The sequence below is a fragment of the Dermacentor andersoni genome, chromosome 5 (genome assembly GCF_023375885.2).
Source record: "Dermacentor andersoni chromosome 5, qqDerAnde1_hic_scaffold, whole genome shotgun sequence".
NCBI lineage: Eukaryota > Metazoa > Arthropoda > Arachnida > Ixodida > Ixodidae > Dermacentor > Dermacentor andersoni.
This window is the reverse complement of record NC_092818.1, coordinates 130,981,352-130,996,763: the sequence shown is the minus strand read 5'-3', so window position 1 is coordinate 130,996,763 and position 15,412 is coordinate 130,981,352. Positions and strand designations below refer to the sequence as shown.

General features: G+C 46.7%; 1 protein-coding gene across 1 annotated transcript in view; it reads left to right on the top strand.

The window, feature by feature from the left end:
* The window catches only part of jus (EB domain-containing julius seizure protein), a 203,676-nt gene that overhangs the window by 133,508 nt on the left and 54,756 nt on the right, over nt 1-15,412 (top strand). Inside the window, exon 2 of the mRNA XM_050178591.2 lies at nt 7,204-7,362. Coding sequence (XP_050034548.1) covers nt 7,204-7,362 — 159 coding nt within the window. The remainder of the gene's footprint in view (nt 1-7,203; nt 7,363-15,412) is intronic.

Here is a 15,412-nt window from a genome sequence, read left to right as displayed (position 1 = left end):
CCACTTTCCAGAGCATGGTGGTGCAGTTCCCTGATTTCAGATGTCATTTGCTCGTAGGTTCTGTGACGTAATGCGGACTTGATGCTGTGAAGGGCTGCCTTTGAGTCACAAAATACGACCCATTTCTCTGTAGGCTCTTCGGTGATGTACATCATAGCGGCATGGAGAGCTGCAAGTTCTGCCGATGTAGATGTAGTCGTGTGCGACAATTTGAATTTAACTGTAACGTTCTTGGCTGGAACGACGAATGCGGCAGTTGAGCTGGTAGGTGAGGTGGAACCATCGGTATATATATGTATGCGGTCATGATACGTCTGGTGCAGTAATGTGAGCGTAAGTTGCTTCAGAGCCGGCGATGGATGATTGGATTTTTTTGTGATTCCAGGAATAGCAAAATTCACTTGAGGCTGTCGCAGGCACCACAGGGGAGAGGAAGGCTTCGCCGCCGGTGTAAATGATGCCGGTATGTGCTCATGATGAGCGCTAATAACTCGTGAAAAGGTCGCTTGAGGTCTCTCGGCTGGTAGGGAGGCCAAATGATGGTCGGGGATCCTTGACAGATGGCGAATGTGCGCTCTGAGAGAGTCGACAGCTACATGTGTCTGGATTGTATGGTCTCCTGCGATGGCGATTGTCGCTGCTGTTGAGGTGCACCTAGGCAGCCCTAAACACGTGCGTAGGGCTTGACCTTGTATGCTCTCCAAGGCGCGAAAGTTCGTCTTGCATGCATTTGACAATACTGGTAGGCTGTAACGAAGGAGTCCGAGAAACAAAGCCCTGTACAGCTGCAACATAGAATGGACTGGTGTACCCCAGTTTTTCCCGCATAGAAATCGGAAGACCTGAGCAATGGCGACTAGCTTCTTCTTCAGATAGACGCAGTGAGGGCTCCACGAGAGGTTGCGGTCAATGATGACGCCCAGAAAGCGATGCGTCTTAACATAGAGTACAGCTTGACCATTGATCGTAACAGGATACGATGACATTTGTTTCCGCGTAAAACCAAGTAATGCGCACTTTTCAGTAGACACACTGAGGCCTTGCTCTCGGAGATAAGAAGCCGTCATGGTTGCCGCCCGCTGAAGCCTGGCTCTTAGCTGAGGGCGAGTCACCGCAGAGGCCCAGATGCAAATGTCGTCGGCGTATATTGAGACATGTACTGTCTGCGGTAGGTAATCCGCTAGTCCTACCAGGACGAGGTTGAACAAAATAGGGCTCAACACTCCACCCTGCGGCACACCACGGCAGATGGAATGGTCTGAAGTTGGGCCGTCTTCGGTCTGTAAGAAAAAATGCCTCTCAGTCAAATAGTCCCGAATCCATTGATACATCCGGCCACCAACTCCAACAGCCTCAAGTGAGTTTAGTATGGCCTCGTGGGCGACGTTGTCGTATGCTCCTTTTATATCCAGAAAAAGTGCCGCAGATAGGCGCTTGAGGCTTTTTTGATTTTGGACCCATGTTACGATGTCGATGACGTTGTCGATGGACGTGCGACCTCGACGAAAACCTGTCATGGCGTCCGGATAGATGTTGAATCGTTCTAGGTACCATTCCAATCGAGCAAGAATCATTCTTTCCATCACTTTGCCGACGCAGCTCGAAAGCGCTATCGGACGATATGATGAGATCTCAAGCGGAGACTTTCCAGGTTTCAGAATGGGGATCAAGCGGCTCGATTTCCATTGTTTAGGAACGGCGCCGTTCTGCCAAGATTCATTGTAGTAGTTGAGCAGCTCATCACGTGCGTCATGTCCAAGGTGGCATAGGGCAGCATACGTGATGCCATCAGGTCCTGGTGACGAAGAACGCCGGCAGGTCGCCAACGCAGCATCGAGCTCTTCGAGTGAAAATAGCACGTTCATTTCTGGTACACGTGCCTCAGGGATGTCATTCAATGCTACGTCAGTAATGATGGCCACGGACCCAGCAACCCGTGCACAGAACTCTTCAGCCACTTGAAGTTCCGAGCGGAGTTGGTAGAGGGCCAGAGCAGCGAAGGGCTTCCTTTGATGCGGAGATGAGCGAAGACCCCTAACCGTTCTCCATATGTGCGAGAGCGATTTGCGGGGATCAAGCGACTGACAGAATGCTTTCCATCTCTTATCTTCCAATTTATCCATGCGACGCTGGACTTTCTTTTGTATGCGTCGTGAAGCCCTCAGATCCAAGACGGACTTCGTGCGCCGATACCTCCTCTCCGCTTGTCGGCGTGCTGCACGCAGCCTCTCCAGTTCCATGTCCAAGTCTGTTCGCCTTGTTGACCTTGGAAGCGAGCAGATGGATGTTTTCAATGCTTCTGCGATTGCTTCTTCGATAGTGTGTGAGAGGCCTTCCCGACATGTGTCATCCATATCCTTCTGAAATTTTGACCAATCAACTGTACGCAAGGCAGTAGAGGAGCGTTGCTCAACTCCTCTAATCTTTATGTATGTTGGAATATGGTCGCTTCCATGTGTTTCTATGTCTGTAAACCATTGGACGCTCGAGGCAAAGCGCTGTGACACCAAAGTTAAATCCAAGCAGCTACTGTAGGTCGTGCCTCGCAGAAATGTAGGGCTGCCGTCATTCACGCAGCACAAATCATGGTCGGCAGCAAAGGAGGCAAGGCTCTTGCCTTTGGAGTCAATTTTAGTGCTTCCCCATAGCTGGTGATGCGCGTTGAAATCACCTGTGATAACCCAGGGGCCATTGTTCATTAGTAATATTTTCTTTAGTCGTTCACCGTCAAAGTGACCCGCTGGGGATATGTAGGCTCCAATTAGTGTAAATGACACATTCTTCTTTTGGACATTTACGCAGACATATTGGTTGTCGTCATGAGGCTCTATCGCATTAGCGACATATGTTAAGTCCGTGCGGATGTAGATGATCACTTTCGTGCTCGCACCGCATGTGGACGAGACGAAAGATTCATAACCGGACAGTCTGAGTGGAGTTGATGTATTTGGTTCGCAAATGACCAGTATGGGGAAGCGATGTGTGAAAATGAATTGGCGAAAGTCTGATATACGGGTCCTTAGACCCCTGGCATTCCATTGAAAAATCGACGCACTTTTAAGTTCAGTGCGGAAGGGGACTGTTGATCGAGCCATGATGCTTAAACGATGCTAGCAAGCACTGGATTTAGTGCATCCAGTATTTGCAGAGCGCTTCGAGCTGCTGGTGTTTGCAGCTTGTTCAGTATAATGCGCATTGTATTAATTAGCGATTGCAGCATATCAGCCACCTGCCTGTCGTGGTCGCACAAATCGCCGACAGTAGACGTCGGGGGTTGTCCAGCGAAAGCTTGCTGTGTGTCTGTTGGTGAATGTTGTCGTTTCGGTAGAGCCGGCCAAGATTCGGAAGATGCGGTCTTCTCAGTGGACTTGCTGTTCGCGGTCCTGTCCACATTGTCTGGCCTGGGCGGAGGAGGAGGAGGTGGTGTCGTAGGAAGTGGCATGCGTCTTCCTTCAGGAGCCTTCCTTGAGGAGCGCCGGCGACGTGAACGTCGCTTCCTGATTTTTTCGGCGGCTTCGCGATGAGATGAATGATCTCTCGCCATCTCTTTCAAGATGGCCATTTCCTTCTTAATATGTGGGCATTTCTTCGATGAAGCTTCATGTGATCCTCCGCAGTTGGAACACTTCACTACAGTCGCGCCACATTTATCTGCAGCGTGGGGCTCTCCGCAGCGGGGGCATGCTGCCTGATTTTCGCAGACGCTGCTCACGTGTCCCAGTTTCATGCATTTGCGGCACTGAAGAGGTTTCGCAATGAAAGGCCGCACTGCATGTCTGAAGTGTCCCACCTTAACATGCGAGGGTATATATTTACCCTTGAATGCTATTTTCACGCAGCGTGAACTGCCTAGCCGCTTAACATCAACGATGACCTCATCATTGGCTGGCTTGATAAGAATCGGCAAGTCGTTATTAAGGATAGCAACGTCTACGTCGTAAATAACACCGGTGACTACGTCAGATCCCAGAGGGATGTAAGAGCGCACCTGAATGCCATCGAGGTCCGTTACGCTGCGTAGAGTGGTCAAAGCAGCCGCATGCTGGACATCAACCGCCAGAAGATTTTTTCGGGTGTTCATTCGAATGTCCGATATTTCGTTTGGCACCAGGGCTTCCAGTGACATCGACACAGATTGCCTGTTAAGTAGCCTCATGTTGACGTTGGGAAGCAGGGGCACAAATATGATGGTATTGGCGTCCGGCCTCTGCGGCTGTCTCACTGTTTGCGTGCTTGACGATGAGGACGTCCTGGTGTTCCTTCTCTTCGCTCTGCGGCTCTGCACAAGCTGGAAGTCGTCATCGGAAGTGTCCTCACTGCTGAGAGAGTAGACATGGGTGTCCTCGCTGTCGGTGTCGCTCTGCTGACCGATCCGCTTCCTGGAGGCGGCCGCCGCTGACGCCGCCATCGCCGGCAGACGTGCGGGGTCGTCCACTTCCATTACGACCGAGCAGGGAGCGAAGACCAGCGGATGAACTTAGGTTTTCACAGAAATAAGGCGGAGCTAGAAAGAACAGCGCTGTATCAAAAGACACTTCGTCGTCGTCCAGGGAAAGAGCAGCACGCAGATTGTGTCACAGGGCTCCATCAACCCCGGCAGAGCTTCACGCGATTCTTTCTGTAGTGAAATGTATATGCTCACAAAGACAACCATGTGATTAAAGTGATTCTGAAGCATCACTATTTTCCCGAAAAAAAAATCAGCTTGCACAGCGTATGGTGCTTTGGTATATGAGATACAAAGAAATTGCACCATTGCAAAAGAGGAACAGCATATAGTACTCTAGTGAGTACGAACTCATCGTAGAATTGCAGGCAATGATAATGTAGATGCTTTCGCACGCGGGGCACACAGGAAGGATGAGACTGCAATCATTCGTTATTTGTAGAGATGCGCGTAGTGCTATGAATAAAATATCCACTCGAATTACGAGGAAGACTCCGGATAATAATGGCACTCAATGTTCAACATTATTCAGGATAGGCCACTAATGAGGTTCAGGATATCGTTCAAGGTCATACGTGCTACATAAACAGTAAAACAAAGATTACGGCTTCAGATGTATACACAATGTGCTTCTTATACAGGATAGAAAAAGCTAATAGTCCCATTTGTTCCTGTAAAGAATTTGATGGAGATATAGAGCAACTCATCTTACACTATATCAAACACTCAGCTTGCCACCAAAAGCTTTCAAGAGAACTACAGATTCTTGATTGAAGAACACTGCCGGTGGAGACATTCTTGGGTGTGTGGCGAACAGAAACATCACACATACGGGTAGTACATGTTTTTTTTGAGTTTCTTGACGAAACAAGAATTGCAAAAAAAATTATCGGAGATATTGAAATAATTTCGGAGATGTTGGACTTTTTATGACTCTTAATTATACTCATTCAGACATGTGCACAGAAGTTGGTGACACTTGTGGTAACATAAAAACCTACGATTCTAGAGATATGTTCTTGTTTGTTTAGTGTTCATTGTATGCGCATATATTGTGGTGAATGACATATCGTGGTGGTCTCTGTGTGTTGCTTAATTATTTACCTCATTTCTTATCCCGCGGACAGCATTGGGCTTCTGTTCTAGCTTGTGAACATTAATTGTGAACTTGTGGCTTATGTTTGATAACTTGCGAACTACTTGCGTAAAGTCGTTCATGAGTAGTAGTAGTAAAACTTCATTAAGAAAGGGACTGGGGTAAAGAAAGGAATGAGAAAAGTATTTTTTTATGACTATGGCTTGGCTCTTATTAGGGTGTTCCTCTTTCAAACGCGTGTACGAGCAAAAGGGTAGCCGGCGCTTCTACGAGGCGCGAACATCTCCACATAGACTGAAAAAAAAATGTGACCATCTTGTTTGTCTGCGCTTAACACGTTAACTCGCCTAATACCGTAAAAGTGAGCTTCACAAGTGGACCGGCTCGCTAATATGGCTCCATGTGTGATGTCTCAAAGGACATAAAACATACTCTGTGTGCTTGCAGCCAAAAGGCGAATCGGGCATTATTAAGAAAGAGGTGGGTGGGGCTGATTTCGTCAAACACATAGAACACGCACAGAGGGTGGGGTGGAGAGCGAGGTTAGCTTCACGCTCAAATTTGTCAGCGTACAAATTTTCTACGCAACATATACACCAGGGCCAGTTCACGTGTTACACGAACTACCAAGTTCATGTCTTGGCAGGGCCTCCAGGGCCTCCCTTACAGACTCGCCGCGAAATGCGGGACACTGTGGTCCTTTGCGCAATTGCCGGCTGCGTGATGCAGGGGAAGAAGTCTTCTCAAGAGTTACAGGTGCTGACAAAACTCTTAACAGCCTTCCGTGTGGGCGTGCGCGTCCATGCATGTATGTGTCGATCGTGTATTCGTATGGACACGATGCATCTCATCTCATCTGTCAGCCGACTTTTTCTCAGTAGGAAATCAGGCAATCAGGAAGCCTTAAACTTTCAGTTGATTATTGATGCTAACCATTAATAATCCATCTCTTCTGCTCTAGATCCGTTCATTGGTTCCTTTTTACTGCTTCACTGTAGCCCGACTGCCGCTCTCTGCCACTCTTTACTCGCTTTCTAAAGACGTTACTGCTGCAGCTTCGGTCCCGAGATAAATAAACATTCTGAGGATGTTTTTGTCAATGCCAGCTGCGGCCACTATGTGCTTTCTTTTCAGTTTGAATTGAAACCATGCAAGGGCAAGTCCGCAGATGCGGACAAGGGTCAAGCCGATAGTGCGTTTTAGCTTGTTTTTTATGCGATCAATCAATGAAAATGGTTGTGCCTGTCTCTAAAACTGTCAGTACCCTCGAGAGCGTAACGCTGTGACCATTCGTCCACAAGTGGTGCGTACACACAAAAAGAGAAACAGAAAAAAAAAAAACTCGCATAGCACAGTAAGTTATACAACGTTAAATACACCTATGCCCCCTGGGGAGTAAAAACTTAGACCACAACATCAGCCATTTTTTTTACAGCGAAGCTGTCTATGACTAGGATATGGGGTAAAATGTGTCTGAGAAGTTGACAAAAAAAAAAAAAAACAAGTCATCACGTGGGCCAATCCCGGTGATAGTGCAGAAAGGTTCCGAGCTCATTGGCACATACCCTTGTGAGCTCGGGGACCCGTAACCGCGCCCTGAACTGTCCTTGTCGCACGTGGGGGACCTTTCGCCTGCTGATTGTGCTCTTTGCCACTGCAGCAGTCAGCGCCCCTGAGGCGACTTGCGAGTCGGACGCGGACTGCCGGCGACTGAGCTTCCAGGCTGCCACGGTGGGCGTCGGGTGCGACGTGTCGACGCACCGATGCGTCTGCTCCAACCGGACGCTCGTGCTCACGCGCCGCGGGACGTGCCTGCCCAGTGAGTGGCCACTTTTTTTACGTGATAAAAAATGTCTGTATTGCAGTACAGGCATGCGCTAGAAATATTAGGGAGGATTTTGTACACAGGGATTCGCGACCGTTGTTTCGTGTTTTTTTTTTCTTGTATATGTGTGTGTGCGCTGTCTCTCTTAGTATATTTTTCATTTAAATTACTACATTTATTTAACATCATTTATATTTTTCCTAAAGCTGAAAGGAGTAGCTAGAGGTGGTACTATTTCTAATCTCTCAAGTTAGACCTCACTTAGAGAGAGCGAGGGAGAAAAAGGATTTATATACAAAGACAGGGAGCTTCAGCCTAGGTAGTCTTGGTTGGCTGTCCTGCATGTGGAGAGTGTATAAGATGTATAAGGATGTATATATGTAAGGAAAGGGTGCATAAGGATAAAAAGAGAAAGAGGAACGAGCACAAATAAAGTGCTGAGTACGCTGTGCAACATTTGCGGGCGGCCCTTTTAATGTCTTTTATGAAGGCCCCTTACTCTCAGGTACTTTCGTAGCGCAAATATAGCCTTCTGAACAGAGTTCCCATAAGCCAATTTAAACCTACCTAATTAGCTAACTATATGGCCAGCGCAAGAAGTGGGACTCAAAATTGACGAGTTACGCGAACGATGTTTTCTATCGCACGTCCCTTTGGCCGCTATGAAATATGTATGTCTCAGTTTACTTCACTCAGCAATCTTCTCTTATGCCTAGCGCATGCACGACGTATGCCGGGCTCTGTACATGCTCGGTCTAGACCGGGCTCGTAGTAAACTGTTCTTTAGTGTTAGTGGCAATGACATTTCTCTCAAGAAGGAGTGCTTCTCTCATTGACAAATCTGATAAATACTGCACGGGCGACATTGTTATGAGCGTGCGTCATTTCTGCGGATTTGGCGCTTTCCTTTCGTCGCCATCGTGGCGTGAATAGAGGAAAGCGGTTCGGCTTAGCACTCGTAAATATGACGCAGCCCTGGGCCTTAGAGAGGAGCGAAAAGTTTTGTAGTAGCGCGAGGATGCTAATTGTATACGCTGTCGTCAGAATTTCGTGACCGAAAAGGCCGCGTTCGGCAAGATAGACCACGATGGTGGAGATGCCACGTTCTTTACTAGCCTTTATACCCTGAGACAGCTAAAGCAGCTATTGTTATTGCTTCAAAACGTGAGTGATTTCCGCAGAGATTTCACCAAGTGCAGTTTCGCTCGGTATCGCTCGCCTACCTAAGTGCTGAACTCCGAGATCGAATGCGATGCACGGAGCTCGTATGCAGTGCATGCACCGTTAGCCAATGTATGACACCTCTCAAGAAACAAACCAAACAAGACAAACAAAAACAAGAGAGAGAGAGAGAGAGAGAGAGAGAGAGAGAGAGAGAAATAATCTCCTAAAGAACCTTCAAGTATCAGCAAACAGTGACGCTAGCTTTACCTAGCATCTATGGCCGTCATTCTTTCAATTTGCAGCCCTTCTCTGAACACAGGCGCACAGTGAGAAGCGCATGCCTCGGAGGTATAGTCTGTAGCTTGCAGAGTGCACGCATGGCGCTGTTTGGCAAAAAGAGCCAAAGCACAATCTGTTTATACACTTCTTTAATAAGCGCAGCGCAAATGAATTCTCAGTAGCTCCTCTTCCATGATCTCTCTTTCCCCTTAGCAGCCACGCCAAAGCTTCCAAACGAGATTAATTCTGTGGGCGTCCGTTGGCTTCAGTTCTACCAAGCGTTTGCTTTAACCATTCCAAGAAACTTTTGCTCAACGTCACAGTTGGCTCGCGCGAAAAGCGAGCGTGGTCAGCAGCCGGCCAAAATGCAATTACTTTCGCCGCGTGCACTGTTCCACTTTTGTGCCCAGTACCTTTGTGTGGCTGCGAGGGGAAGCATTTCTTTCATCTCCCGCGCGCGCTTTCATGTGCAATGCTCGGGTCACAGGTCGGTGCCATCTGGCGCGGTAGTAGGAGAGCCGCCGCTTCTCGGTCGACCGGCGTTCCCTTTCATTTCCACGTCTGTTTGCAGCAGGCACGTGCTCTACCCCTCTCTCTGTCTTTATTTACCTCCAGCTCTCCGTCATCACTTCTGCAGCTGAAAATGCGCGGCTCCTGGGCGCGTCGCATTATCTCCCGAACTGCCGAGCACGTATTTGGTGGGCTTCTGTAGCCGTCAGAGTGCTCACCCTTTAAATCATGCTTCTCCACACATATAGTTATTTTGAGGGAAAGCCATTGGTAGGGGGTGAAGATGACGTGCGACCAGAACATGTGTGGTGGCTCCCTGGCAGCCCCTACTTGGGGAAAGGCAGGGGAAGAAAGAAACGAACAAAGAAATAACGTTTGACAGCGTCTGCTTCGGCAACAATCGCTCACCGTCCAGATTAATTCGCTCGGCGGTCTCAATTGATATTCTGTCTGACGTGCGCATTTCCTCTCCCTTTGCCTCCGTGGGCTTCGCTCTCGAAACAGACCGCAGCAGAAAGGCCGGCGGCAAACAATCATTCGTCGTAGAGTCGCGTGCGTTCCGAGTGCCTAGCCCGCCTTCGTTCCTTGGGCAAGGTATCGGCTGCTGCTATCGAACGGAATAACGAAGGCGCGGGCGCGCCGGATTTATGTGAGAAGGGAGCTCCGTGCGAGTCATGGCCGAGTGGGGTGACGCAGATTTACAGTCTTTAATGTGTGTGCAGAGACTTTTCTACCCTGCCACCGTGTGAGTTCCGTCTCGTGGGTCTTCAATCATCGGTCCCAGTGTTTTTTTTTTTCAGAATCGATTAACAGTGACGTTTGAGAGAGATGTCTCACTGGTGTGTCTTTTCTTCTTTTTCCGTTTTGCATTACGCTGAAGCCACTGAGACTTGGTAAACAGTATCTGATTAGCTTTCTCCTTTTCGTATCGATCAGAAATACTGCCACGCACGGCGTCCAAGTAATTCGAAGCTTCGAAAACAGCGCTCCAACGCGCTGACTTTGCATCCGGCCAGTAGCAGGAGAAAGAAATCGATCCACCACAAATTTCACAATGTTTTCATCTACTACCATTATTGTTAAGAGCGGAGGGATGATCAAAAAACAAAGGAAAAATAGCAATTAAACTTCGTAGTTGCAGTGTGCTGAAGACTGTTTATACAGCGTGTTTGCGATATAAAGAAAGTCGGCAAAATGAATCTATTTAATAGCACACTGATGTACCCCGTCCAATGATGATGGCATAGCATTCTAAGGCCTTAGGGGCGAGTCACTAAATGTGAGTGTTAAGCTGATCGAAATTTGCCGGTTATTAAGACGATGCAAATTTGCAGATGAGAATTCTGTTATAACGCAAATGTTGCTCTTAAAAGGTCCATCAAGCGCTATGCGTTCGATAGCAAGTAGGCAAAATTTGAACGCGTTTGTTGGGGTAGAATATTTGAATTTATTTTTATATCGCGCTCAGAGCATACAGCAGCCCGGCAAATCTAAATGGTGATGAAATCAATACCACCCCCGCAAAGGGCTGCCTCAGTTTAAGGGACGCCCATCTCTAAGGCAAGGATTTTGCGTACCGCAAGCACAGGAAGTGATTGGCCGCAGCTCGAAACACGTCACGGCCACCATGGGTCATTTCTTTTTTGCACATGCGTCTAGGCAGTCTGTTGCTGCTTTTTATCATGCGAGTGAAAGAATTGCGGGCACAATTTAATGTCGACGCCCCTGCTGTGCCATTTGGTGCCGGAACGCGCGCAGAAGAACGTCTAATGGGGTGTCGAAATGTTTTGGAGCCGACGACACAGCGATGGCTCCGCGGAGGAGCTTAGAGCCACAGATTTGAAATGGAAAATTTGAATTGATATGTGTGCTAAAAGCAATATCTCTCTTCTTATTTTTTGATGTTTTCTTTTTATATAACCTTACTGAGGCCTCTACTCTTAGTTACAGTAATAGACTGAGAATAGTCTGACCACCGTGACATGGCCCTTTTAAAGGCAGTAAGAATTTGCCACGCCGGAAGCTATGTGATACAGAAAGCCAGGTGGCGTTGCTTATTAATCTTCTGCTCGTAACGTCATAAACTTTATCTTTGTCTGGTCGTGAGTGGTTAGTTGCTTATTACCAAAAATGAATCCACATATTTCAAAAATGAACAACCCAATAATAATCTAATGGCTTTCTTACGCATTTCCATAGTCAAAAAGTATGCCCGTAGGCAAACATATGCTGCGAAATCAGCGGTGCGAAATAACGTAACTTTGCGTAAATAACGTAACGTAGCGTGTGATTCGCTCAGTTGTGGCACGTACTGCTTATGCGACTGTGTTTTTTTTTTTTCGCAAAAATATAGACAAGTATGTGTAACCAATTAGTGTCCGTACTCACAAAAAATTCTTAGACTAAAATTGTTAGTAAGAGCGAATACTGGTGCCGGACGTATCGTTATAGAAGGCGACCGACCAATGGCAATAGAGCACTTACGAAAGAAAAGCTTTGTGAATTGTACCCCTGGCTCGTGAATGCATTTGAAACAGTACGACACCATGGAGTACACGCGGTGACCACGGTGAGGACGCAAACAGCGACGGCTCCTCCGAGGGCTTCAACGCGGAGGATGGCCAAATACAACATTTAAGGACGCTTCCGGAAAATGTTTACAGAGCAAAAGGTTTATTAGTTCCCTCCAGTAGTTTTAGGAGGACTGTAAATTGGCGCAACGGGATTCACTAGACGGCTAACAACACAACGTCCCGTGACGCACAAAGAAAAAAAGAGGGGGAAGGAAAGACAAGGAGGTAAGCCAGTGTAAGTATACCTGCTGGCTGCCCTGGGTTGAGGAACGGAATAAAGAGAATAAAAGGTGATAGAAGAAACAAATTAAAAAACAAAGTGAGAAAAATTCACGCATAAGACGATGTTGTAGCACTATGCGCTATAACTTTCAAAGTCAGTCGCGCAATTCACAAGCTCTTAAAAAAATATGCCCTGACGCATACGTGAACCACGCACTAGAGTGAGGATATTATTAATGAGCAGGCAAGTACTAGCATTGTTGAGTAACCTAGCAGGCCACAAGGATAGTCTAGCAGGCCATAACCTAGCAGAACACATATACCGCGACGTGGGATCCTCCACAGAAGATGATAATTAGTAGAGCAACATGAACTTGATATGCCCGGAAGAAAAAAATATCTATTTCTACGTACACGTGCCTGTTTTATTTATTCGACAGAATAAAAGATTAACCTCTGATGAAGACAAAGGGTTGACTTAGGGTGGTGAACCGTGAAGGGGGCATTCAGGTACACTGTAAAGTTTTTGCTCTAACGTCACTACATTGCGAGGTCCACAGTTACAAGAGAAAATGTATCTTTTTAGCAAGTTTCAAACTAACCTTTCCCAAGCAATGCAGGGTGTAATCGTCTTCGGCACAGACTTTCTGTACAGGGTGTTCAATATTAACGGGCGTTAACATAGCGTTAATGTGCGCAGTTCTGTAAGCGTACCTACTTCTATTGAGCGCACTGGGAGCTGCATGACCAAAAAGAAACTTCAACATCAATATCTGTAGCCCTGGCCATTAATTTGTCTTCCTCTGGTTCAAGGATACCTTTCTTTTCATCGTTAAACGGGAGTAATTACGGGAAGCTGCAATATTTTTCTAGTCACCGCTATTCCGTTTGTGCTTTATAAAAAAGATAAAAGAAGAAAAAAAAGTTCAGCATAGCCCTGAAGTTTTTTTCCCCCGTCTTTTGTGCCACAATCCCAGGCAGCGTGAAGTCTGTTTTCAACATAAGCTCCGTCCCTTGAACGAGAATCAATAAGGCCGCTTCTTCATCCCATGAGGGGTTCGGGTTTTCAGATATCTATCCCGTCAGAGACCGTGCTCTAGCCAATGAAATAAGGCAGCACGTGGGACATTAAAGCATACCGCCGTCCTTACATGGCATATTAAAAAAAAAACTGCTTTCTTACTCGTTCGAGAATGTTCCACGTGCTGTAGCCACGTAAAAAATGAAGACTGGCGAGCACACTAATAGCCGCCATGCTAATGAGGACTGCAATTTTCCGGTTTTCGGTATCACTTTGTTTTTCAAGACACGCGTCGGCTGTTGCTGTCAGTTAGAAAAAAAAGTCAGATAGGGTTTCTTTTTTTTTCTTTTTTGGCTAGCGGGGACAAATATGAAAGTGAGACGTTTAGCCCGACATGGCACTCGCCTGTAATTACAAATAAATCCCCACAAAGCTGCCTCTGTGAACAGGTTATTCGAAGGATACAAAAAAAATGAACGCGGAGCGTTATTAAGAGTGCTTCAAATTAATAAGAGCAGTAATCCATACGTGCATTCCATCGATCAGTGGAACACTTAATAATCATTTTATCGAATGTTCTTAAAGCCTAAATCACTCAATTCTTAGTACTTACAACGCGTCCACGATGTGCTGAAACTTCGCAGCTAGTGCCTCGTGTTACACGAGTCTTCTTGCTTCTTTAACAAAAAGAAATAAAGTTAGAACTTTATCTGCTCCCGGTTCTTCTATATTTTCTTTCCTTTTCCTTGAAAGAGCCGAGAACAAGGTCTTAATTAAGAAGGAGACATAGTTGAGTCAGTTATGATTCCTTGAAGTAATTCATCAATTTGCAATAGAAATTTGAAGAAGCGTGCGCCCGTACGAAGTAAGTAGGACCAAGTGGAATTTCCGTCCTATCATATTTTCAGTGTCCTATCTTTGGAGCCAGTGTTTCGGCTGGGAACTTGACTTCATCAACGACTTGTCTTGGCCAACGTTTTGATAAGTTCTTTATCGAAACGTTGGCTTTACAGCGTCCTTTGTCGGACCACTCTTGGAGCTTCAAGTATGCATCCTAATATGTGCTTCTGTTATTTTTTTATTTGTTTATTCGTATCTCATACAATTCCCAGACTATTATTTTAAGCCATGAAACAAAATATATTTCTTCACACAAAAGAAAAGTTATAGCCTACATTGTGTAATTTGTCACTTTGGTGCGTTAGTAAACCGATACCAGCTTGTGCATGTTGGTGGTCGGGTAGGGTGCGGTACATTACCAAACAGTAACGTCACTCTTTAGAGGGTGAACTGTTTCCTTCGTTAACGTACCAAGAGATCGCTGTTTCTGTATTTTTCGTGCTCTTCAATGAAAATGCCAGTTGGGAACTAAACTTATGCCGTGTGTGCCTTCCCTTCTTGCGTTGATCCCGTCGTGTTTTGCGCAATCCTGCACGCTGGATCAATGCCAGCCTGCGGAGCTTTCAGTTCTTTTGTTATTGCACGTTACTGGGTTCATACGCAGGAACTAAAAACTACTTTCATAACCTGGCGGTACACAAAGGCCATAAGAGAAGTGGCTGAATGTTGTTGGTTGCAGGCGCACCTAGCCCTGTGAGACTTTCCGGTGATCACTTCGTCCAAGCGCCACCAACAGGGAAGCTCCCACCTGTGTTGTTAAGTGCGTCATCATTAAGGCACGCAGCGCGAGATTCGTGAACAAGATGACGTGCCCAGTGAAGCGGAACATGACACAAGCTCGCAGCTGGCTAGCCATCTAGAGCACGATCCGCCACGGCTTACCCACCTTTCGACACAATGCCTTGAAATGAGTCCGCCAAACGTTACTGACGACATGCTTAGTTCAGATCACTTAAGAACTTGAAACAGAGGGAGAGATTGAGAGATAAAGGAATAACAGGAAGGTAAACCAGAGCACTTGAGGATAGCTGAAACGCTTTCCTCTCGGATGTCCAGTGTCATCGCGGACACACACGTCGCTCACGCTAGCACGCGAAACATCTTGACTATGGAGTGCTTTAACCAGAGATTCGCGTCCTGCAGCGAATCCAGGGTACTCAAGCAAATCGTCTTCTACACCATCCTTAGTCTTTCAAGTCCCACATAACGACATGGGCCATAATGGTATAGCCCATAACAGCATAGCCCATAATGGCGTAGCCCATAACGGCAGAGCACATAATGGCATAACACCCACAGCAGCAACTTTAAAAGCTTTCCAAATATTGTTTCCAAACGATGCGTCGTAGCTTCTTCGATTGTCTCCCCTATTTAG